The 23,442-nt window shown below is 47.1% G+C and overlaps 2 protein-coding genes across 5 annotated transcripts in view; one reads left to right on the forward strand and one right to left on the reverse strand.

Annotated features, from left to right (window-relative positions):
• Window positions 1-14,942, forward strand: part of ccdc88ab (coiled-coil domain containing 88Ab) — an 83,348-nt gene extending 68,406 nt beyond the window's left edge. For 2 of the 4 annotated variants that reach the window (XM_084093731.1, XM_084093730.1), the window contains 3 exons: window positions 1,855-2,227; window positions 3,114-3,184; window positions 13,869-14,942. In XM_084093731.1, coding sequence (XP_083949857.1) covers window positions 1,855-2,227; window positions 3,114-3,175 — 435 coding nt within the window. In that variant the 3' untranslated portion in view covers window positions 3,176-3,184; window positions 13,869-14,942. Of the gene's footprint in view, window positions 1-1,854; window positions 3,083-3,113; window positions 3,185-13,868 lie in introns of those variants that run through there. The other 2 variants (XM_084093732.1, XM_084093729.1) reach the window with 2 other exon arrangements.
• A 409-nt stretch (window positions 14,943-15,351) lies between these two features.
• Window positions 15,352-19,177, reverse strand: prorsd1 (prolyl-tRNA synthetase domain containing 1). The gene is made up of 2 exons (XM_084092625.1): window positions 18,788-19,177; window positions 15,352-17,264 (listed from the first exon to the last, which is right to left on the reverse strand). The coding sequence occupies exons 1-2, from the start codon at window positions 18,872-18,874 to the stop codon at window positions 16,836-16,838; spliced, it is 516 nt and encodes a 171-aa protein (XP_083948751.1). The 5' UTR covers window positions 18,875-19,177; the 3' UTR covers window positions 15,352-16,835.
• Between the last annotated feature and the right edge of the window lie 4,265 nt (window positions 19,178-23,442).

The following is a 23,442-nucleotide window of genomic DNA, read 5'->3' on the forward strand; positions in this document are numbered from 1 at the left end:
TCAGCTCAGCGCCGGTGTCTCAGAGAAGCTTCTCCTCAGAGATCCTGCAGTTCACCTCGGCCGTCAGCACGTGTTCTCGCGCTCTGTGGGCATCCTTGCACATTTACCACAAGTACACCGTTTACAGAAAAAAGTAACATTGTAAAAGAAATTGTAGCACGTCAACTTACGGCATTCGGTGTCTGTCTGCTAACGTCACATTATAAAGCAGTGTTTCAAAATCAGTGTATAACTAGCTATTAACGTACATATTTTGGAGATTTAAATCGAATTTGACAAAGAAGTCTGAGTTTGTTTACAGACAGTTTAAATTAGCGCTAACGTTAAATAAATCATCATTGATGTAATGGTAATTATTATACTCTTACAATAACGCCGAAAGTAAGGAGGTGGTTGTTTGTCTCCCGTCATCGCCGATTCGCGGTCTGAGTCCGGCTCACACATATAAGGCCGGTTTCCCTCAGCAATGTCCATCATTACAGGTGTTTTATTCACCTTACTCGTGAGCATCACCGAGCCAGAGCAGGCTACAGCACATGACCCTCGTCACCTGGGGTCGGCCTGGCAACAGGCCAGTCACAAGAGAATATGAATATCATGAATATTAATTAGAAAGGCCAAAATCGACCTGTTCTTGGCAGAGCTCCTGAGAAAGGAGCTGTAAAAATATGTTGGGATGGTTTTTGGTACTTGTACCGCAAATATATATTCTTAAGGACATCAAAACCTAAAATAAAACTTCAGAAAGGTGTACAAAATGGGACCTTTAACTGAAATCAGTGATGCCACAATAATAGAGCAGCTTGAAGAAACCCATCTGTGACCTTCTGAATCATTGTCCATATCAGTGTAAACGACCCAAGAAATCTGAAATCAGACTGCAGGACACACACACTCACTCTCACACACACACGCACTACCGGTCAAAGGTTTGGAGTTGGTAAGATATTTGTAATGTTTCTGAAAGAGTCTCTTCTGTAGCCTGGGAAAACCCAGACGGACTTCCGGCAAATTTAGATTTGCTCTGCAAGAGCCCACTCAAGCCCATTTCCAATCTGTCCAAACCTTGGCACCAATCACAAACGTTGAGGCGGGCTTTACACGATGACGATCGCTCTGATTGGTTTTAGTTTGTTTGTGACGCCCCTTTGGAAATGGGCTGTGAATGAAGCTTCCCCAGATCAGTTACGGCTGAGAAGGGTCTGGTGTCAACCAGGCTATCTCTTCTGCTCACCAAAGCTGCGTTTATTTGATCAGAAATACAGTAAAAACAGTGAAATATTATTCCAGTGTAAATCATCTGTTCTCTATGTGAATATATAGTAAAGTGTAATTTATTCCTGTGATCAAAGCTGAATGTTCAGCATCATTACTCCAGTCTTCAGTGTCACATGATCCTTCAGAAATCACTCTAATATGATGATTTGATGATCAAGAAACTTTTATGATTATTATCAGTGTTGAACACAGTTGTGCTGCTACATTTCATTTCTCAGGATTTTTTGATGAACAGAAAGAGCGCATTTATTTGAAAGAGAATCTTTTGTAACATTGTAATGTCTTTAGGCTCTTTCATACCAAGGACAATCATTATAACGATAACAATAACAACAAAGATATGGTTTTAAAAATCCTTCTAAATGTAAAAGATAAGAGTCCACAGCACAACTACAATGACAGCCAATCAGAATCCTGTTTTAACAAGCTCAAGCATTTAAAGCGACAGATATCGTCCGCTGGTGTGGACGCTAATATAGTTCACACCAAGAATAATTATAACCATAACTGTCACTTTCTATCAATTTAATGCATCCTTGCTGAATAAAAAAAATAATGTATGTTCCTCTTCCCCAGGAGTCTCTGTCGGCTCAGCCGGGGCGTGTGTCGGGAGCCAGAGAGCGTGTGAAGGGCCGAGGGATCCTGCGTTCAGCCAGTGGCAGGGCAGCGGCGCCAGACTCCGGTCCACCGGGCCGCCCCAGCCTGCGTAAGGCGGAGAGCACACGGGCCAAGGGTTCGGCGCCGCCCCGAGCCGGCCTGGCGTCCCAGAGCAGAGCGGTGTCTGTGTCAGAGCGCCTGGACTCCAGCTCCTCGGGTCTGCCCCGCGCCAGCAGCGTCATCTCCACCGCCGAGGGAACCGTGCGCAGGACCAGCATCCACGACCTGCTCTCCAAGGACAGCCGGCAGCCCGTTCTGGTGGACCCGTGTCCCGCCCGGACCCAGAGCTCCAGTGAGTACGGCCCCCGCGCCCTGCCCACGTCTGCTAGCATGCCCTGCAGCGTAGCGGAGCCCGAGCTGAGCCTGCAGGCCTTTCTAGGTCCCTCCTTCACCGTAGACTCCATGTTTCTGGACTCAGTGTTTGGCGAGCCGGCGGTGACGGGCGGCGCTAGAAACCAGGCCATCCTGTCGCTCAACACGGCCCTCGTTAGCAACATTAGCGGCCCCCCCCCTAAAGCCCCCCCCGCTGACGGCGAGCCCGATGTGTGTGTGCCGGCGGAGGAGTCGCTGTGGTACGAGTACGGCTGTGTGTGACGCTCAGCATGAGTCTGGATCCTGCATGCCTCTCTGTCCCATGTCCTTATCCTGATCATGATGTGATTGTTCTGCTGAAAACACATCGCAGGGTTTGAACTGAACCTCATCTGTGTGAGATTATTAACCCATGTCTTGTTCGCCTGCTGTCGGGTGGTTTCGGGCTGATCTACTTCCATATTTATGAAAACGAGGCTTGTAGAACAAGTCCCATGATGCTCCTCTGAGCTCCTCGAGGAACTGCTGCATTCATTCATGTTTTGTTATTTAAATGACACGCTCCTGTCGAATGTTCACGGGACATTTGTTTGTGATGTTTGTGTGCATGGCTTTATCCCGGCGCTCCATTCTGAAGGCTGCGGTCAGAATGAGTGTTTCCCAGAGCACGTCTTGTGTTGGTCATGTGATCTGTGTCGTATGCATCACGCATATGTCCTCGAGGGAGTCGCTGATGGACGAGAGCAACACACGATAATCTGCAGCTCTAACTCCTCTGTTTATCATGTTGTGTGTCCTGATCATGTCCTTCATTATATCTGATTGTGTAACGCCCAGTTGAAGTGTACCTTGCTTGTGTTCCGCAGATGTGGAAGTGTTACAGGGAAACAGGAAGTCTAAAAGAGCTGGCACTCAGAGTCTGTCATGAGTCCACATGGTGAGTGTGTGCAGAAGTGTGTCGTGAACCTGTTGTTTCTCAGCTCTGTCTTCGTGCTCATCCACTGGAAACGCTGCCATTTGCCTTCGGGACTTTTATCAGAAGAGTTACTGTTGAACTTTAGGAGATTATCCCTGTCCAACACAAGCCCAAAGTACCTGGAGCCTGATGAACACACACACAAAACAAGCTCTGAAACGAGTGTATGGAGTTTCCCTATGGCTGGCTATCGATTAAAACAAAAACCATTTAATCACCAAACTTCCTTCCAAGGAAAGTCTGTTCGCTTGGCGGCCATATTGTCTCACCGAACCTCATAATCCAGTAACACATTTCACAATCAGCAATGAAATTGAACTGTCCCCTAATGTGGTTCTTACGCTCAAATAGCATTAAAAAGCTTATTTTTCAGGCCAGATGAGCCAATGCGCATGTACAATCACAGGCCCAGAACCCTCTCTGTCGGAGCCTGAGCTTCTAACAGCAGCCAGAAGCACTGTAGATGTACACAGACTCATATCACTCATGAATGGAGGAAAAGTGTCCGGTTACGACCATAACCCAGGTTCTCGGAGAAGGGGAACGAGACACTGGTCTTGGATCGCCACTATGGGGAATGCCATCAGCGTGACCGGGGTGTGTGACAAACACGCCAGTTTATTGCTGACTGCAGTCCATGACGTCACAAGCGGAGCGCCCATAGATAGAAGAGCGCCTGTAAAACATGTCATCAACTCTTTTGTCTGAAGGAGGCCAGTCTCGTTCCCCTTCTCAGAGAAACCAGGCTTACAGTCGTAACCGGAGACATTCATGCGTCATGGAGCTGATGCGACCAGAACCCACACCGCTAGCCGAAGGGAACGCCTGCCTCATTAATCTGTGAATATGCACAAACATAATGAGCTTAGCATGAATGCACTGTACAGATTATTAACCGGAGTCAGAGCACATCAACCCTAAGGACACCCAGAATAACTCCTATTGGCTGCCTAGTGCTGCCACTCCCTAAGCAGTAGCGTATTTAGCGGTAGCGTATTTAGCGGTAGCGTATTTTTCCTATTGTTTTCAATGGGAGCGCTGTGTTTTTAAAAGGCAGGAGCATAACGAGGCGCTGAGCGTCTGTTTCATGCTGAGCGCTGGCTGTTCTATACCGGTCGCCGAGAGTTGAAGAATGTCCTCATGCTCTCATCACTGTTACGTTTTACCCAGCCGTCCAATCACAGTGGAGGAGAGGCGGGACAAATACCACACCGACCGACCGGCAAACGCTCTCGAGCGCCACAGGTGTTTTCAGCGGAGCGGCTAGCGTTTACAGCTAAAGGGACGTCCTGGCCTGTACAGCCGTCCTCCCTCCCTTCCCACCAACAGCAGAGCTCTGAGGCAATGGTTCTCGAACACGCCAGCATGTGCACACATGAGGCAAGCGACAGAAAGAGCCGTTTCCAATCCCTGTTTTCCTTTAAATGAAGTTCCAAACATAGTTTCGGGAGGAGCCTAAATATTCAGTCCTGTCACTCATCATTACGAGCGTACTATATAAGCAGCGGACACCCCTAACCCTGTACCGCTTGCTACACGTGTGTGTCTCCACAGGCCTGTCCTGACTGGGGCATCCGTGCATATCGAGATTACACGATTCCTCCATTGCCCCGACAGCTCCGTGTGGAAATCTAGGAGGAATAAGGCTCCCAAACTCAAATGCGGGGCAGTGGAGGAAGCAGATTATTGTTTTAATAACACCTCCCTCAACTCTCTCAGCATCTGATTCCTCAGAGTTAGCCATAACCCTTCCTGACCCAACATTAGGAACAGAGCTAGCATGAGAAGTCCAGAAGAGAACCAACCCTATCAGACTCCCACAGCTCCGCCTACGTCTCCGAGACCGATCCCGCTGGCCCGCTTCCAGAGCTGAGGAAACGTTAGATCCTCATCCCTCAGGAGAGAAGAAAGCAGAACAGAGCTCTCGCTGATGGTGTTCCCTAGAGCGCCAATCCAAGACACCGTGTCGAAGTTCCACTTTGAACATGAGCTGCTTCTCTTTTATCCAGTGACGTGCAGTGATGTGATGGCTACCCATCAGCCCCAGCGGCGTTATTCACAGGCGGGACTCGTGCATGAGTAATGTGAGCGCACCCTCGGCAGCCCTGAGTGGTCTTTGTACATCTTAAGTCTGTGTTAATAACAGTAATTAAACGGGATAACCGGGATCTGGTATTAAATATCATCAATCAAACATATTCATCATTGAATCTTCAAATTAGTGTGTAAACAACGTACAGCTGGTGTTTTAAACATGTTTAATGGCATTATTTGCAGGCTCCAGTAACCAAATACAAATTTTACAAAAAACAAAAAACTTTACAGCACCACACTGAGAATAAAAGGCAACACCAAACCGTCCTCTGGGACCTTCTAAACCTCAGACCTGATGATCTACAGCACATTTACACACAAGCAACATTAATACTTGCAGTGCTTCAGGTTTAGTTGGAGCGGCTCGACACACTCAGATCTGTGAACTCCAGAGGTGTGTTTGCTCTTTATCTAAAGCTCTCCGAGAGCAGATGCTGATGCCCTGCACAGGCGCTGTGATGACGTGGAGTTGGTGACAGTCTTGAAGCAGCCAGTCGTAGAGAAGACTCTGTATGATAAGAGTTGTAACAGCAGAAGGCAGTGTGTGTCTGAGCTCACGGGGAGACGCTTCATCAGGTGAACATGAAGCCAGACAGAACCGGCCTGCACTTTCTCCACATCACTGGATGTTTTGTTTTTAATGATCTTGTTCCTCCACCTCGAGCCCCTGGAGGCTTTGACCGTCTCGAGCGACAGCAGTGATGATTCAGGAGAAATGACCATTCTGCCGCTTCACAGTGATAACGGGAAGATCATGCAACAACGTGTGTTTCCACTGTACAAGCAGATCTAGAAGAACACAGTGTCATAGTCCAGCTTAAGTTCAGTGATGGTTCATTTCTGTTGTAAAAATCATTAGCTATTATTTCAGTTCATTTACAGCCGCTCTGCAGTAAACCGTGATGTCATCGTCCCGCTCAGTGCTCATATAATGGTGTCCATGCAGGAGATCAGTGATAGTGTCCCCAGTGAACGTCTGTCATCATGTACTCACCCTCATGTGTTCAAATCTTTGTGACTTTTCTTCATCTTTAAAACAGATGGTATTTTGGGAGATGTCTCAGGCTTCCCAACGCTCTTTTATTATGTTCTGTAGAAGAAATAAAGTCATGCGTCTCCACTGAATCTCCAGCTTCCTATTGATTATCTAGACTTTCATAAGCAACCCAAAACTTCTCATAATTACATCAAATGTCTCTAGTGTTGTTTTGTACTATTTCTTTGGCAAAATATCTGTTAAATGAACTACTATGGAAGGTGTGGACAGGCTTGTGTGCCCTCATCACACTACATGAGATTGCAGAAGTGTAGACGAGTGTGTGTGTAGACGAGTGTGTGTGCGCTGCGCGTCTCAGAGCTGTGCGTCTAAAAGCTTTAGACTTTATCTATTGCAAATTAAGTAGTAAAGGAATTTCCTTGCTGTGTCATAGTAAAATTATATACTTATGACAGGGACGTCGTTAGGCCTATTTTAGGGGGGCTGAAGCTACCCCAAAATGTTCCTAAGCCCCCCTAAATGATAATAACAACAATAACAATTCGATTTATCAATAATCGTATCCTATTCATATTTAGACGCAAACAATGATATATATCCAGCTACAAAAAAATAGCCAGAAAGTCGGGAGTTGGACAGAAGTACAAAGAGTCGTAAAAGAGCTGCCAACTCTCACGCATTCACCGTGAGACACACGCGATTGACACTTTTCACACGCTCTCACGCCACACATCCATTTTCTCACGCACAGAAAAATCGCGAAGCAAAGAGGACATGGAGACCAACAGACTAGACAGAGCAGGTTAGTTATGATATAAAAGAATCTCAACTCTCAGATTCTGTAAATTTTATTACGAAATTCAAACAATAAATACCGTTTTGGCGCTTGTATGTGACATGACAGATCCCTAGCGCACGTGAACCGATCATCTCTACTAGCTAATAGTAAAAAAACACTAACACTGTTGAAAGATACAGTAGTAGGCTACAACTTACCGAAATGTATATTCCTCATACATAATATCGATCAATCAGTGTTTTTTATCAGCGTGAAGAGGTCAATAACATAGCTGGAGAACAATTATGTTACATTTACCTCAGGAAATCCATTTAATGAACATAATATAGGCTATATAGCACGTAGTTGGCAAGAAAAAAAGAGCTTATTTAAAAAAAGAGTATTTTGCTAAATATGTGTTCTATATTACATATTTATTATATTTTTACTTATATCATTAAACACAGTTGTTATTATAATAAAAAAAAACGCATTATATTTGAGTTATTTTTAACCTTAAATAATACTGCCAGCTGATAGGGCTCTCTGTGTGTTTACAGCATTAGGTGAGTTGTTTTTTTCTTGAGAAAAATTAACACCCATCTTGAGTACCTAATATTTATCCAAATGAGTCAATATTAAATTAAATCACAATAATTGAATTGAACTGAAATAATAAAAAAGCGCAGCTCACCAGAAATTGTACCATGCACCATATCATTTATAATTTTACACTTATGCTATACTAAAGCCTGAAATGGGCACTTTTTGTGACAGCAACCCTATCATTTTTTATCAAAGATGTGGCTTAACTTCAGAATTTGAACTAAAATCAGTATTCTTATGATTGCTCCTAAAATTTCTGACTAAGTTCAACAAACATTAAATTACTTATTCATAAACTTAAAAAAATAATGAATAAAAATGTAGGTGTGACGGGGTTGAGACTATAACAGGGTTGAAGATGGTAACGGGGTTGAAGAGACAAATACAGCTAAACATATAGTTGTTTTTTACTCAAATTCACTGTAAGATTTTCTATAAACGCAAGTTACAAATACCCTGGGGACTAAGCCCCCCCTGTCTTCCAATCCTAGTGACGCCCCTGACTTATGAAATATTCATTTTCATTTATTTTAGAGTGCATTTGTTTTACAATATAAAGGCCATTACTGTCTTAGAAATAATATACAATTATTATTATTATATTCTTATTGTTTGGCTTTCTAAAACAGCAGTGTGAATATAATGTAGATTGAGACACTATACATTTATTTATACAGTGCTTTCTACAGTACAGAGTGTTTCACAGCAGCTTTACAGAGAGAGCAGGAGAATACTGCAGCGCTGAGCCAGAGACGGACGCACTCAGAGCTGTCGTATATCACAACTATTCAGTGTTTTTAACCACATAATGTTTATTTTAGGTTTCAGACATTTAAAGGGGCATTCCACCCATAGGAACATTGTTTTTTATTGAAAGTGGGTCATATATGTAGTCGAAATGTAAAATAAATTTTGAATTTGGTGCTTTCGTGACCGAGGAAAGACAAAAAATAACTTCAGGACGCATTTGTATGAAAGACAACAACTCCCACAATGCACCACATTGCACAGCTCCGCAAGCCACTCCCACTAATCCAGAACAGCGCATATCTGCCTATAAGAGAAATCACTCTTCCGTCTACAAGGCTAGCTACCACCAGAGCTTGAAAATCATTTCGCACAAAATGTCTAGTTAGTTGGCAAACTCATTAGTGCATTACTCCTCGTTTGTATTTCTTTCGAAAAGGTGAATTATTGCATGGTACCTGGATGTTCAGTCAGAACATATGCGGTGCGAAACTAGGATAGTTCACAACACAAACGTCCGTGTCCTCGTCTGATTCAGAGATTTCGTCCAGGCGAAATTGTCATCGTTGAAATTCTTTGCCGCAGACGGACTCTATCTCTGTGTTCGTAGTTGCATAGTGAGATCACCGGCGCCACCAGTCCGCCCTAATTCGAGCCAGTCTGGGCTCCTCGTCCGCGGCAGGCAGGTCTTCTGCCTCGGCTGCTCTTCGCTATAATGCGGCTTGTAAAGGTAGCCACAAACACCTGATTCAAGCATCAGACTTCCGAAATCCTCTTCTTCTATATCATATTGAGCACTCTCCTCCGCTATTGTCATAACTGTACATCTGTCTCCACAGCGCCTGTTAGCTTAGCTTCAAACAAGATGGAGGATATTGCTTTCAGTTTCAGAGAGTAAAGTCCCACCCACTGATCTGTAATAGGTCTGTAGCGTGAGCGGGTCCCGCCCCTGGGAAAGATTGGAGAGATGAGGAACTAGTGCTTGTAGTCTCAACAGAAATCCCCCCCTCTTACACTTCCTCCGACAATGACGCAAAATGACGATTTTTGCGTCATTGTGGGAGGAAGTGTAAGAGGTAAATAACGGATTTCTCCCGTCTCAGGGGAAAATGAGAGAGTATTGCATGACCATTCAATAGTATGACTGGGTTTCTAACAATGCAAAGCTTAGTGCAAATGGGTGGAGTGTCCCTTTAAATACATATAATATATAATTTATAGCAAAACAATACATTTATAGTTTGTAAAATACAAAATGGTTGGTGTCTATGGACATCATGCCGCCTAAACATCGCGATGGCATCGTCTATCGGCCCAACCCTGACGCTCTCCCTGAGGCTCTCCCTGACGCTCTCCCTGACGCTCTCCCTGACGCACTCCCTGAGGCTCTCCCTGAGGCTCTCCCTGAGGCTCTCCCTGAGGCACTCCCTGACGCTCTCCCTGACGCTCTCCCTGACGCTCTCCCTGACGCTCTCCCTGACGCACTCCCTGACGCTCTCCCTGAGGCTCTCCCTGACGCACTCCCTGACGCACTCCCTGACGCTCTCCCTGAGGCTCTCCCTGAGGCTCTCCCTGAGGCTCTCCCTGACGCTCTCCCTGAGGCTCTCCCTGACGCTCTCCCTGACGCTCTCCCTGAGGCTCTCCCTGAGGCTCTCCCTGACGCTCTCCCTGAGGCTCTCCCTGACGCTCTCCCTGACGCTCTCCCTGAGGCTCTCCCTGAGGCTCTCCCTGACGCACTCCCTGAGGCTCTCCCTGAGGCTCTCCCTGACGCACTCCCTGACGCTCTCCCTGACGCACTCCCTGACGCTCTCCCTGACGCACTCCCTGACGCACTCCCTGACGCTCTCCCTGACGCTCTCCCTGACGCACTCCCTGACGCTCTCCCTGAGGCTCTCCCTGACGCACTCCCTGACGCACTCCCTGACGCTCTCCCTGACGTTCTCCCTGAGGCTCTCCCTGAGGCTCTCCCTGAGGCACTCCCTGACGCTCTCCCTGACGCTCTCCCTGAGGCTCTCCCTGAGGCTCTCCCTGAGGCTCTCCCTGACGCTCTCCCTGACGCACTCCCTGACGCTCTCCCTGAGGCTCTCCCTGACGCACTCCCTGACGCACTCCCTGACGCTCTCCCTGAGGCTCTCCCTGAGGCTCTCCCTGACGCTCTCCCTGACGCACTCCCTGAGGCTCTCCCTGAGGCTCTCCCTGACGCACTCCCTGACGCTCTCCCTGACGCACTCCCTGACGCTCTCCCTGATGCACTCCCTGACGCACTCCCTGACGCTCTCCCTGAGGCTCTCCCTGACGCACTCCCTGACGCTCTCCCTGACGTTCTCCCTGAGGCTCTCCCTGAGGCACTCCCTGACGCTCTCCCTGAGGCTCTCCCTGAGGCTCTCCCTGAGGCTCTCCCTGACGCTCTCCCTGAGGCTCTCCCTGACGCACTCCCTGACGCACTCCCTGACGCTCTCCCTGACGCACTCCCTGAGGCTCTCCCTGAGGCTCTCCCTGAGGCACTCCCTGACGCTCTCCCTGACGCTCTCCCTGACGCTCTCCCTGAGGCTCTCCCTGAGGCTCTCCCTGAGGCTCTCCCTGACGCTCTCCCTGACGCACTCCCTGACGCTCTCCCTGAGGCTCTCCCTGACGCACTCCCTGACGCACTCCCTGACGCTCTCCCTGAGGCTCTCCCTGAGGCTCTCCCTGACGCTCTCCCTGACGCACTCCCTGAGGCTCTCCCTGAGGCTCTCCCTGACGCACTCCCTGACGCTCTCCCTGACGCACTCCCTGACGCTCTCCCTGACGCACTCCCTGACGCACTCCCTGACGCTCTCCCTGAGGCTCTCCCTGACGCACTCCCTGACGCTCTCCCTGACGTTCTCCCTGAGGCTCTCCCTGAGGCACTCTCTGACGCTCTCCCTGAGGCTCTCCCTGAGGCTCTCCCTGAGGCTCTCCCTGACGCTCTCCCTGAGGCTCTCCCTGACGCACTCCCTGACGCTCTCCCTGAGGCTCTCCCTGAGGCTCTCCCTGAGGCTCTCCCTGAGGCTCTCCCTGAGGCTCTCCCTGACGCTCTCCCTGAGGCTCTCCCTGACGCTCTCCCTGAGGCTCTCCCTCACGCTCTCCCTGACGCTCTCCCTGAGGCTCTCCCTGAGGCACTCCCTGACGCTCTCCCTGAGGCTCTCCCTGAGGCTCTCCCTGAGGCTCTCCCTGACGCTCTCCCTGAGGCTCTCCCTGACGCTCTCCCTGAGGCTCTCCCTCACGCTCTCCCTGACGCTCTCCCTGAGGCTCTCCCTGAGGCACTCCCTGACGCTCTCCCTGACGCTCTCCCTGAGGCTCTCCCTGACGCACTCCCTGACGCTCTCCCTGACGCTCTCATTGAGGCTCTCCCTGACGCTCTCCCTGACGCTCTCCCTGAGGCTCTCCCTGAGGCTCTCCCTGACGCTCTCCCTGAGGCTCTCCCTCACGCTCTCCCTGACGCTCTCCCTGAGGCTCTCCCTGAGGCTCTCCCTGAGGCACTCCCTGACGCTCTCCCTGAGGCACTCCCTGACGCTCTCCCTGAGGCTCTCCCTGACGCTCTCCCTGACGCTCTCATTGAGGCTCTCCCTGAGGCTCTCCCTGAGGCTCTCCCTGACGCTCTCCCTGACGCTCTCCCTGACGCACTCCCTGACGCTCTCCCTGAGGCTCTCCCTGACGCTCTCCCTGACGCTCTCCCTGACGCTCTCCCTGACGCTCTCCCTGAGGCTCTCCCTGACGCTCTCCCTGAGGCTCTCCCTGAGGCTCTCCCTGACGCTCTCCCTGACGCTCTCCCTGAGGCTCTCCCTGACGCTCTCCCTGACGCTCTCCCTGAGGCTCTCCCTGACGCTCTCCCTGACGCTCTCCCTGACGCTCTCCCTGAGGCACTCCCTGACGCTCTCCCTGAGGCTCTCCCTGAGGCTCTCCCTGACGCTCTCCCTGAGGCTCTCCCTGAGGCTCTCCCTGACGCACTCCCTGACGCTCTCCCTGACGCTCTCCCTGAGGCTCTCCCTGAGGCTCTCCCTGACGCTCTCCCTGACGCTCTCCCTGAGGCTCTCCCTGACGCTCTCCCTGACGCTCTCCCTGACGCTCTCCCTGACGCTCTCCCTGAGGCTCTCCCTGACGCACTCCCTGACGCTCTCCCTGACGCTCTCCCTGAGGCTCTCCCTGAGGCACTCCCTGACGCTCTCCCTGACGCTCTCCCTGAGGCACTCCCTGACGCTCTCCCTGACGCTCTCCCTGAGGCTCTCCCTGAGGCACTCCCTGACGCTCTCCCTGACGCTCTCCCTGACGCTCTCCCTGACGCTCTCCCTGACGCTCTCCCTGAGGCTCTCCCTGAGGCTCTCCCTGACGCTCTCCCTGAGGCTCTCCCTGAGGCTCTCCCTGACGCTCTCCCTGAGGCTCTCCCTGAGGCTCTCCCTGACGCTCTCCCTGACGCGATACTGTATTAGACGGCTGCATAGTTATAATCTTCTCTCTAATATGATCAATCTTGTAAGTAAAGAAGTACATAAAGTCATTACTGCTGTGCTGCTTGGATACGTCTGGGCTTGAAGCTTTATTATTTGTTAGTTTAGCCACTGTTTCAAATAAATACCTAGGCTTTTGTTTATTTTCTTCTAATAGGGTTGAAAAATAAGCAGATCTAGCAGCTTTTAAAGCCTCTCTGTAAGTAATCGAGCTCTCCTTCCATGAGATGCGAAATACCTCTAGTTTTGTTTTCTTCCAGTTTCGCTCCATTTTTGCGCAATATCGAGTTCTTCTAAGCCTTCTGGGATGCTGAGGAGATCAAACTGATCAGGAAGATTATTGATAAAGCAATCTTTAGTGTTAGAATTGATAGTTCTACCATATTCGTAACACGGAGTCGGCTAAGTAAATCACCTTGCGTGATTCTTGTAAATACTCTCCTCCCATGAATACTGCGTCTGAAAGGGAATCTCCAACAATGCGTATGCAATAAGGTCAGCCGCAGAAACATCAAGCATAGCGTCAGTTCTGGCAGATCCCGTTAGTCAAGCTCGCATCAGCTGATCCACGTCTACCTACAGGAATACGAGGCTATCACTGTATTCATATATAAGCTCCTCCAGTATTATCAGCAGCTGTCGGAGCGCATCACCCTCCTCCCTCCCCAGCTCCAGCTAACGCCGAAAGAGGGTTAGCACTGGAGCGAGCTGTTAGTAAATCTGGCCCTAAATATTGTTGGGATATAGGCTACATTAGGAAGGTTACAGCACTGCAGAAAGAGTGAAAGACACACTTTTATTAGACCAACTCTCCCACTTTTCCCACAGTTCACAGTAAAGGTGTTTAAGGTATTAGCATTAGCAGTTTGTCGTTGAGCGGCAGCGTTTCCTGGCGATGAGCGCAGACGAAGCTCTTCCTCGGGTTCTCATGTCTTTATCTCTTATTCTCCATCACAGAAACACCGTCTGAAGACCGGCACAGTTCTCCTGCCATGAGGAACACCGTCTGTTTCCCGCTCTTTTTCTAATCATGGACCCCTCAGAAATGAAAATAAAGAAATGTCCTTCTTTTTCCTTGAATCAAGGACCCAAAAGGATTCCTTAACAAAAGAGTGAGGCCGAACGAGTGTGTGTTAAAGAGTGTGTTTGACTCTGTGTGTGTGTGTGTGTGTGAGTGTGTGTGTGAGTGTGTTTAACACACGGCTGCTGCTGAGCTTCACGGGCCGAACGTCACGAGATCCTCGAACACTGAGAAATGTGGAGCTGAATCACTGCAAACACACACAACCTTTACAAACACCAAAACAAGAAGTGCATGTGTGAGTGTGTTTGTATGCAAGTGAGTGTGTGTGTATGAGTGTGTGTGAGTGTATGAGTGTGTGTGTGAGTGTGTGTGTGTGTGTGTGAGTATGAGAGTGTGTGTGTGTATGAGTGAGTATGAGAGTGAGTTTGTTTTCATGACAACTGAGGACATTTTTATGATAACACACCTGCAAATGAGGACACTCGGGAAAATAGGTGATATATGAGGACATTTTGGGTGTCCTCATTTTTCAAATGGCTTTAAAAACATACTAAGCAGTGTTTTTTTTAAATGTAAAAATGCAGAATGTTTCCTGTGATGGGTAGGTTTAGGGATAGGGGCAGTGTAAGGGGATAGAATATACAGTTTGTACAGTATAAAAACCATTACGCCTATGGAATGTCCTCACAAATCACATAAACATGGCTGTGTGTGTGTGAGTGTATGTGTGTGTGTGTGTATGAGTGAGTATGAGAGTGTGTGTGTATGAGTGTGTTTGTGTGAGTGTGTTTGTATGCAAGTGAGTGTGTGTGTGTATGAGTGTGTGTGAGTGTATGAGTGTGTGTGTGAGTGTGTGTGTGTGTGAGTATGAGAGTGTGTGTGTGTATGAGTGTGTGTGTGTGTGTGTGTGTGTGTGCCACAAGAGAGCTCAAGGACAGCAGTGTTTCCTGTGTGATCGTCTCTCACTGCTTCATTCCTCTGTTAATAAAGTAATTTGACGCGATGAACTGTCGTCTGCTGATCTCCTCCACTGTGAGTTTCTGGCTGGTGTTTCCCACACGAGTGCAAACAGAAGAAGACCAGAACATGACAAACGCACTGTTAATGATTCTCTTGTCTTTTTACAGTACAGGACTGGCAGCAAGGTTGATTTACAGTACACAAGATCAGTACTGTAAACTGTAAAACAGTACTTTACTGTATTTTTCGTAATGTTTCTGCTTCTGCTGTAATTATACAGTATTGTACTGTAATATCTATATTGATACATTATTGCTAAATATAATTTTCAAATGACTAATAATGATAATATTATATTTATATATGTAGTTATTACAGTATATAAATTTACAGGTAATTAATATTATAATGCAACTTCAGAATAACTGCAAATCAATCCAAACAATGTTTTTGTCAAAAAAAAATTTATTAATCAATTACACTATTGTGTATTTAGAAAAACATCAAAACAAAAAATTTCCACTTAGGAACACTGCATGTCCAGTACACCAGCACTTTACAGGTACACCGCTTTTAAAGGGATAGTTAAAGGAACACGCCGACTTTTTGGGACTTATTCGCCGTATCCCCCAGAGTTAGACGAGTCCACACACACCCTTCTAACTCTGTCTGACGCACCCACCGCTAGCCTAGCTTAGCACAAAGACTGGAGGTAAACGGCTCCAGCTAGCATACTGCTCCCAATAAGTGACAAAATAACGCCAACATTTTCTTATTTACATGTTATGATTTGTACGGAGCCCCCCTAGTCCCACAAGATACTTGAAGCCACGAGATGGTTATAATAAATTTTTTGACAAAGTGGGACTAGGGGGGCTCCGTAGATGTGTATAGTCACAGCGTGTACGAATAACAAGGTCACATGAGACACAGTCATCTCCTAACCGTATACTGGGAACTATATTCTCAGAGGGCGAAGCACTGCTACTTCTGCGGAGGGATTAGCGCAGCGCCTGAGAAGCCCCGTGGTGAGGAGCAGAGAGTTCTCAGAGTGTTGCGCTAATCCCTCCGCCCATGTAGCAGAGCCGAGATTGGAGAACCGTGAGAAGAGTTCTGAAGAACTGGCCTGAATATTGAGGAATGCGTCCTGGTGACTGTAAAATATTTCAATGTGGGAAATACAGTAAAGTTGTCCAGAATGAGACCCACGTCATGTGACCAGCAGTAATGGTAATAATGTAATTAGTGTGTCACGTGACCAGCGGTCAATAGCCGCGTTTCCTTCACCCTTCAAACTGAAAAAACACCCAATGGAAACACGTACATTTCGGGAAATCTCCCATATAGCGCTAAAAAGCTTTTACGTTCACATGAGGAGGTTTTTCAGGCAATTCGAAAAAGGAATATTTTGCAAAACTGCAATAGAAACAGTTTTTGCACATTTACAGTCACCCGACGTACGTAAAAGTCACATGATCATTCTTTAAAGAAGGCACGGTATGTTCGGACAGAAGACGAGACTTTATTAGTTCTTTATTAAACTTATAAAAGCTTTAGTATTACGGGAATACTGGATTCTAAACAACAAAGAAATGCCACAGTTTATCAAGAGCTTGAAGCAGAGATGAGGAGAATCTCCCAGAAACTCCTCATATGAGCCGCTCTCAGTGTAAGAGTCTCTCCTGGACATTACTGCTGGATAACACGCGTACGTCTCCTTCCATTAATAGGAATGGCTAGTGCAGCGGCTGAGATATGCATAAACCTGCTAACATCCGTCGCCATGATGTTTGGAATGACTTATTGTGGGAGGAAATAATTACGTTTTAGTCGCATGACATCGGTTCATGGAAACGGCGTCATTTCACAATCGTTTTTTATCGACATTTAGAAAATAAATGTTTTGAGTAAAATAGTTTTGATCAGATCTGTAATCAGGGTCAGTCGAGGCTCAGCAGGACGGGCTCGTGGTCCGTCTCCCTCAGGAAGCGCAGCAGGTCGTCGGGCTTGAGCCCCATGGTGGCGCTGTTGGTCATGGGGTGGAAGTAGAGGCGCTGGTGTGCGCCGTGGGTCAGGTCTCGGTCCAGCACCACCGTCACGCTCCGGGCGGAGTCGCAGAAGAGCGCGAGCGGCGTCACGCAGCCCTGCCGCACCCGCAGCGTCTCCAGCAGCAGAGCCTCGTCCGCCAGCCGCAGGTTCCCCCCGCCGAGGCCCAGACGCCGCGACACCTCGCCCAGGTCCAGCCGCCGGTCGTGCCGCACGCTCAGCAGCCACAGGCTCTTCCTGCGCTTGTCCTTCAGGAACAGGTTCTTGGTGACCGCGCCGCTCAGGTGAGCCACATGAGGCATCATCTCCTCCACCGTAAACACCTAACAACAACAACAACAACAACAACAACAACTGTAAAAAGGCCACTATCAGGGTTCATTCCAAGGGTCTTACCGTAGTTTCCCTTTCTATATGCGAAATCAGCGCCGCAGAAAAAACGTGCAGGTCAGCGCTCCCGCCCACTGAACCGAGTCTGACCAATCAGGGAAGCGCCACTGAACCGAGTCTGACCAATCAGGGAAGCGCCACTGAACCGAGTCTGACCAATCAGGAAAGCGGACGGATGCAAGCTGTAATGTAGCGGTTTATCTTTGCTAAAGTCGTGTGCGTGTCTGTAGAGTAAGTAGCAGTCGGTTTACGTTGTTCTCTACTTTGTTTATGAACGTTTGAATAGCCCCGCGTGTGTAAAAGTTAATGTATGCGAATAGGGCTGGGCGATATATCACATTAATTATCACGGACGTGTCGCCTGCGATAATTAATGCGATATGGCTCAGCTTGTCAGTGAACTACGGCTCTGTGTAGTAAATGCCGCTCCATCTGAAAGCAGGTGATGGCGATTTACTAGTAATCAAGGAACCGGCTTTACTGACGAGATGCGCATAACAATGTCATGCGATATATCGCCCAGCCCTACATGCGAATGACAATACGAACTAGCTCGTAAAGATGTTCGTATGTATATTTACATACTAGTTTCCCCACGGATATCATTGTTATATTTAGAAGACATAATCTAAGTGCCATTCATGATATGGTCTATTTAATATATCTCTCACTTATAAAGCACTCTTTGGGCGCATGCGCACTAATGCGGAGTATCAGCCGACAGTATTAATCATTTCTAGCACTTTTCCATATAATGGCACATTTGTTTTTCCTATTGTACTGTATTAATCATTGTTATTTAATATTCCAAGTGGAGATTACTGTTACTATGTTTATTGTGAATACTATTATTATTTGTTATTGGTGTTTATACTTATCTATTTTTCTTATATAATTATTTTATAGAAAACCACACACACATGCAAAGCAGAATTTATTTAGTCATTTATTGATCATCTCTGGTGAAAGTCTCTCACCGGACGCCCTGTAGTGGGTCTGTTATCAAATTCAGCTTCTAGCCATCATTTATACAACAACAACAACAACAGAGCATCTTAATGCTGATAATATCCTTCTTACAGTCATCAGATTACAGTTTGTGTGGTTATATACTTGATGAGTCATACATACCAACTCATATACTAAGTTGATTGAGATGAGAAGGTAACGTTAAAGTCTATTAAATATTATGACTATGTACTTTTTTTATGCCTTTTTTTTACTTCATATGTCATATTTGACTTAGTTATGCCATATTTTCGAATTTGTTTTCTTTTTACGTCCTAATTTTGACTTTTCATAAGACTTTGTAAGTCATAATTTTGAATTATGTCCTAATTATGATTTCCAAAAGCATGTTTTTTCCGCCTTGTGTGGCGGATTCGTCCCTCACACACGTGTCATTGAAACCCTTCCGTGTTAGCTCGGGTTATATTAGCTCGGGTTATATTCCCACCTCTGGGTGCTCGACGCAGGTCGTGTCGATGTTCAGACGCTTGAGAAACTCTTCCAGCTCTTTCCTCAGATCAGAGTCGGACGCCATCGTGACTTTAACAGCTTCAACTCACGATTCACGAACAGAATGTTTACATGGTTTACAGCAGACGAGGGCTGTGATTGGTCCAGTCTCACACCAAACTACTGTGATTGGTCAGGAGCCACCGGTGTTGAGCAAAGGAACATCGACTTGTTTATTAACAAGACAGCGTATATAACCATATTAAAACTATATTTAAAGGTAAATAAATAAAGCAAGTATTATCAAAAGGAGGAATAGTTCAAGTTAACGTATTCCTTGGATATGTGCAGTATTTCCCACAGCGGACTGCTTCCGGTTTCAGGGCTGTTAAACAGCGCCGCCTGCTGGCCGCCAGTGAGACTCAGAGGATCTGCAGTCAAACTTCACTGTTGGACACATCTTTATCTTTCATTAAATAAGTGTTCAGAAAATAAATGTAATTGTCAATACTTATTTTACGTAAAACACTTAAAATCAGCATGAAATCAAAATGGACATTTATATGTTTTTAATAGAATATTGCAGTGTTTATTATAAATGATTTATGGGTGCACATCATTAATGTTTTTAATAATCTTGAATCAGAATAAGTTCCTCTTGCAGCATATCTTCTCTTCTCTATAACCTGTCACTCACATGAGATCAGCCAATAGCAAACCACAACCATCCAATCAATTCCACACAGACACAATCAAGCCCCGCCCACATTCGTTCTTGTTCCTGAAGCGTTTCACTCGGACATTCGACACAATCGAGGAGAAAACACGAGCACAGTCCGGAGACTGAGGAAACCACAGAAACACATGTCCTGAAGAAAGGCGCTCAGACAGAAGCTGTTTTCAGTGTTTTATTGATCACTTGTCCTCGGGCTTGTTGAAGCAGTAGGTGAGGCAGCACTTCCCACAGTAATGCCTGTCGAAGTGACTGGCCATGAAGACGCCGGCGCCGCACTCATCAGCCGGACACTCGCGCCGCAGACGGTGGATCTTCCCGTCCTCATCCTCCTGCAGACCAGCAGCGTTAGTGCAGAACACCACTCTCACTCTCTCTCTCACTCACTCTCTCTCTCTCTCACTCACTCTCTCTCTCACTCACTCTCTCTCTCACTCACTCTCTCTCTCTCACTCACTCTCTCTCTCACTCACTCTCTCTCTCTCTCACTCTCTCTCTCACTCACTCTCTCTCTCTCACTCACTCTCTCTCTCTCACTCACTCTCTCTCTCTCACTCACTCTCTCTCTCTCTCACTCTCTCTCTCACTCACTCTCTCTCTCTCACTCACTCTCTCTCTCTCACTCACTCTCTCTCTCTCTCACTCTCTCTCTCACTCACTCTCTCTCTCTCTCACTCTCTCTCTCACTCACTCTCTCTCTCTCACTCTCACTCTCTCTCTCTCTCACTCACTCTCTCACTCTCTCTCTCACTCAAATTCAAATTCAAATGAGCTTTATTGGCATGACTTGTACAGTATTGCCAAAGCATTGGCCATTACATAAATGGACATTACATACACAAATAATCAATAAATTCAATAAATCAATCAGTAAACAAATGTATGAATATATTTATATAAACAAGAAAAAAAAGAAAAAAAAAAAAAACACCTTTGTACATTAGTACCAACATTCAGACGAGATAAGGATGATTCTGACTTTGGTTTTGTCCACTGGCTGACTCTCGTAGTTTGTGGCAGGCTGTCACATATTTTGCTGCTGTTGTGATTGAGCTGGAGTCCTCACCCAAAATATGATTTAATTTTTCTGAATTTGGTAGTGCCATAAAATTTGGTTCTAGTTGTTGGAATCTAGTGAAATAGTCTGATCTAATGCTGTGATAGTGATCACAGTGTATCAGGAAGTGTTCTTCTGTCTCCACCTCTCCCTGAGAGCACAGTGAACACAGTCTCTGCTCACACACACACACACACACACACACACACACACACACACACACACACCTCTCCCTGAGAGCACAGTGAACACAGCCTCTGCTCTCTCGGCTGCCATCTCTGCCTGTGCCGGCCTCTCTCTACAGCCAGACTGTGGTCACTCACACACACACACACACACACACACACACACACACACCTCTCTCTACAGCCAGACTGTGGTCACTCAGCCTGTACTTGGTCAGGGTCTTTCTCATTTTATGCTCTTTCACACAGCTCAGGTATTCTGCTGGTGTATAGTCTCTTTTCAGGTGTAAATAGAGTTCCATCTTCTTTTGTGATTTAGTAGCATCTTTCCAATAGGTAATGTAATTTTGTTTTTGTAATTTAATAATTTGGTTGGGCCAGATAGTGCAGTGCTGGTCTGGCTGTAGTTTCAGCATGAGCTGTGAGAGTGCGCTCCGGTGCCGGTTCTGCTCCTGACACCGCAGGGCCTCAGCCTGGTATGAGCTCGGGTCACTGCGCTCCGGTGCCGGTTCTGCTCCTGACACCGCAGGGCTTCAGCTGGTATGAGCTCGGGTCACTGCGCTCCGGTGCCGGTTCTGCTCCTGACACCGCAGGGCTTCAGCTGGTATGAGCTCGGGTCACTGCGCTCCGGTGCCGGTTCTGCTCCTGACACCGCAGGGCCTCAGCCTGGTATGAGCTCGGGTCACTGCGCTCCGGTGCCGGTTCTGCTCCTGACACCGCAGGGCCTCAGCCTGGTATGAGCTCGGGTCACTGCGCTCCGGTGCCGGTTCTGCTCCTGACACCGCAGGGCCTCAGCCTGGTATGAGCTCGGGTCACTGCGCTCCGGTGCCGGTTCTGCTCCTGACACCGCAGGGCCTCAGCCTGGTATGAGCTCGGGTCACTGCGCTCCGGTGCCGGTTCTGCTCCTGACACCGCAGGGCCTCAGCCTGGTATGAGCTCGGGTCACTGCGCTCCGGTGCCGGTTCTGCTCCTGACACCGCAGGGCCTCAGCCTGGTATGAGCTCGGGTCACTGCGCTCCGGTGCCGGTTCTGCTCCTGACACCGCAGGGCCTCAGCCTGGTATGAGCTCGGGTCACTGCGCTTCAGGTGCTGGTAGAACTTCACAGCTCTTTTTTGGATAGTGATCAGCAGGGGGTATTGTCCTAATTCAGCTCTGCACGAGTTGTTTGGTGTCGCTCTGTTTACTTTTAGGATGCTTTTACAAATTTGGGTATGCAGAGTTTCGATTTCCTCTTTTTCCCATTTTGAGAAATCTTGGGTTTTCAGAGGTCCCCATATCTCGCTGCCATACAGAGCAATGGGTTCAATTATTGCTTTTAGGATTTTTAGCCAGGTTTGAATTGGAATTTCATGCCGAATAGTGTTTTTAATCATGTAGAAGACTCTCATTGCTTTCGCTTTCAGTTCATTCACAGCCAGATTAAAGTAAATATGAAGACATATTTATTTTCCCTACACCTGGATCTATTTTGAAAAATCATTATTTTTGTTTTAGCTAAGTTAATTTTGAGAGCCCACGTTAGACTGAATGTCTCTACGACGTCGAGGAGCTGTTGTAGTCCCTCTTTTGTTTCTGACAGAATGACTAGATCATCTGCAAAGAGGAGACATCTGACCTCTGAGTGCGTCAGGGCTGGGCCGGGGGCAGTGGAGTTATTTAATGCTTTGGCTAATTCATTTATATAGATGTTAAATAGAGTGGGGCTCAATGGGCAACCTTGTCTGACTCCTTGATTTTGGGGGAAAAATTCTGTTCGACTATTCCCTATTTTTACAGCACATGTGTTGTTTTTATACATGGTGTTTATCAGATCAAATGTTTTCCCTCCAATCCCATTTTCCAGTAGTTTTAGGAAGAGTCCTTCGTGCCAGATCGAGTCGAAAGCCTTCTCAAAGTCAATAAAGCAAGCGAAGACTTTGGATTTATTCTGGTAAACATGTTTATCAATGATGGTGTGGAGGGTGTAGATGTGGTCAGATGTTCTGTGTTTGGGCAGAAAACCAATCTGACTTTTGTCCAGAATTTTGTGTGTTTTAAGAAAGTTCTGCAGTCTTACATTAATAATGGAACAGAATATTTTCCCCAGGTTGCTATTGACACATATGCCTCTGTAATTGTTTGGCTCATATTTGTCTCCTTGTTTAAAGATCGGTGTAATCAGGCCTTGGTTCCAGGAGTCGGGGAAATATCCTACACTCAAAACAATATTGAATAATTTGATTATTGCAGTTTTGAATTTGTCGTTGGTGTATTTGATCATTTCGTTTAATGTTCCATCAATGCCACATGCCTTGTTGGGTTTTAAAGCATGTAGTCTCTCTGTAAGCTCATCTACAGTGATTGGGAAATCTAGGGGGTTCTGGTTGTCTTTAATTTTTTCTTTCAGGATTTCTAATTTGGTTTTTAATTCATTTCGAGCAGGATTTGTTTCAGGTGTTTTGTACAGATTTTCAAAGTGTGTCCTCCATATGTCCCCGTTCTGAATGGCCAGTTCTTCCTGCTGTGGTCTATAGAGAGTGTTCCAGTTGTTCCAGAAGTTACTGGTATTTATTGACTCCTCCATTTCTTGAAATAATTGTTCTGTGTGTTTTTCCTTTTTTTCTCTTAGAGTTTGTTTGTACAGTCTAAGAGCTTCATGATATTGATGGCGGAGTTCTTCATTGTCAGGATCTCTGTG

Source organism: Abramis brama, assembly GCF_963993115.1.
Source record: "Abramis brama genome assembly, chromosome: 19".
NCBI lineage: Eukaryota > Metazoa > Chordata > Actinopteri > Cypriniformes > Leuciscidae > Abramis > Abramis brama.

Coding starts and splice junctions, on each gene's coding strand:
- prorsd1 (XM_084092625.1), bottom strand. CDS start 18,874: ATGGCGTCCGACTCTGATCTGAGGAAAGAGCTGGAAGAGTTTCTCAAG. Junction 17,265..18,787: donor CCTGCGTCGAGCACCCAGAG/GTGGGAATATAA, acceptor TGTTGTTGTTAG/GTGTTTACGGTGGAGGAGAT.